The 1,303-nt window shown below is 46.1% G+C and overlaps 1 protein-coding gene across 1 annotated transcript in view; it reads right to left on the bottom strand.

Annotated features, from left to right (window-relative positions):
- Nucleotides 1–83: 83 nt before the first annotated feature.
- The window catches only part of PPTG_23601 (hypothetical protein), a gene marked incomplete at its 3' end in the record, with an annotated part of 2,747 nt that continues 1,527 nt past the window's right edge, over nt 84–1,303 (bottom strand). The window contains exons 2-4 of the mRNA XM_008912031.1: nt 872–1,255; nt 704–795; nt 84–602 (exon numbers count right to left, since the gene is read on the bottom strand). Of these exons, the coding sequence (XP_008910279.1) occupies nt 84–602; nt 704–795; nt 872–1,255 (995 nt within the window). The remainder of the gene's footprint in view (nt 603–703; nt 796–871; nt 1,256–1,303) is intronic.

The raw sequence follows: 1,303 nt of genomic DNA, 5'->3' as shown, positions 1-1,303 counted from the left end.
CATTTTCCTTGACATGTAGATGGGCCTTTGAGACCATCATGCTTGGAAGAGGACGTGCCAAAACCGGAACATATTAGAAACAGCTACTCAAAACTCCAACTCTGCTTTTTACCTTGGCAACAATGGCCGAATGGCCTATCAGGAGCGTTCTGAGCTGCCATAGTCAGGATACCTGGAATAGAGTCGTTCAGCACCACACCTGTCTTGGCCTGTTTCATAGTAATTCCCGCTTTCTTGATCACTCCATTGTGAGACTCTAGCGCATTTTGAAAATGATGGATACCTGGAATCGCGCAGGTTGTGTACCAATTGAGCCACCGGTTATCCAGATAAACCTTCTTAAACCAGTCAACATACTGCACTTCCTTCTTTTCACGCCAATACGTCAGACACAACTTTGAAATCGCCTCAAATTGTTCCGGTGATCTGGCATGATGCATTTGCTGAATATTCACCTCCACATTCGATTCGAAAAGGCCTTTTCGTTTAACCGATGTGAGTTTTCTCTGCATTTCCGAGCCACGCGAGCGTAGCAGTCGAGAAGAACGATCTGAGGCCACACCGCAACAAAGACATTCGCAATACTCTCTGAATGATCCAAACTGCCAAATCACGCCGTCAGCTCAGCTCCAAAAAATGTCCTTGTCACGTCAACCAGCGTCCGGAAAAGTTTGGTGTAAGCAGCTTCATGCTCTGTACGCACAAACATATACGCCCATGGCTCGAAATTTTTGATGTACCGCCGCTTGTTGTACCGACATCGGTACGTTCCTACAGCAACCAAAGTCCAATGACCTTTTAAACAACTCAAATACAAACGACAGCGTTAGATATTACTGGACTTAGCACGCATACAATTAACAGAAGCTACCGTAATGAAGTCTGTACGTTCCGTCGGCTGCAACAAATACTCCGTCTCTGGATTGCCCGTGCACAGCATATACCACATTCCGTAAAAGCTTACGAGACGTCAATACAAGTCCGAAACTCTGCTTTCTCCTACCATCCTCGTGAAACGAATGCGAAAAGCAGCTCAGCACAATGGTATCATTCTGGAAGTCATGCGATTCCAAATGAAAGGTCTCCTGGTCATGCTGCATGTCAAATTCGTAACTACCACGGCCCCTACCGAAAAAGTCTTCGGCTGTCTCACACATCCGAGTGCTGCATAACTCGCACAAGTCTGCAAACGTCTCAATCTTCCAGGCCGCTTCCAATCCTTGTGCCAAATAGTTTTTTCGGCTTTTAACCTGCTCTGCGCTCGGAATGTTCCACAACACATTGCGTTGATCAGAATATTTCA

This window comes from Phytophthora parasitica (genome assembly GCF_000247585.1).
Source record: "Phytophthora parasitica INRA-310 unplaced genomic scaffold supercont2.44, whole genome shotgun sequence".
NCBI classification, from domain to species: domain Eukaryota; phylum Oomycota; class Peronosporomycetes; order Peronosporales; family Peronosporaceae; genus Phytophthora; species Phytophthora nicotianae.
The sequence above is the reverse complement of the archived record's forward strand: the minus strand, read 5'-3'. Positions and strand labels throughout refer to the sequence as shown.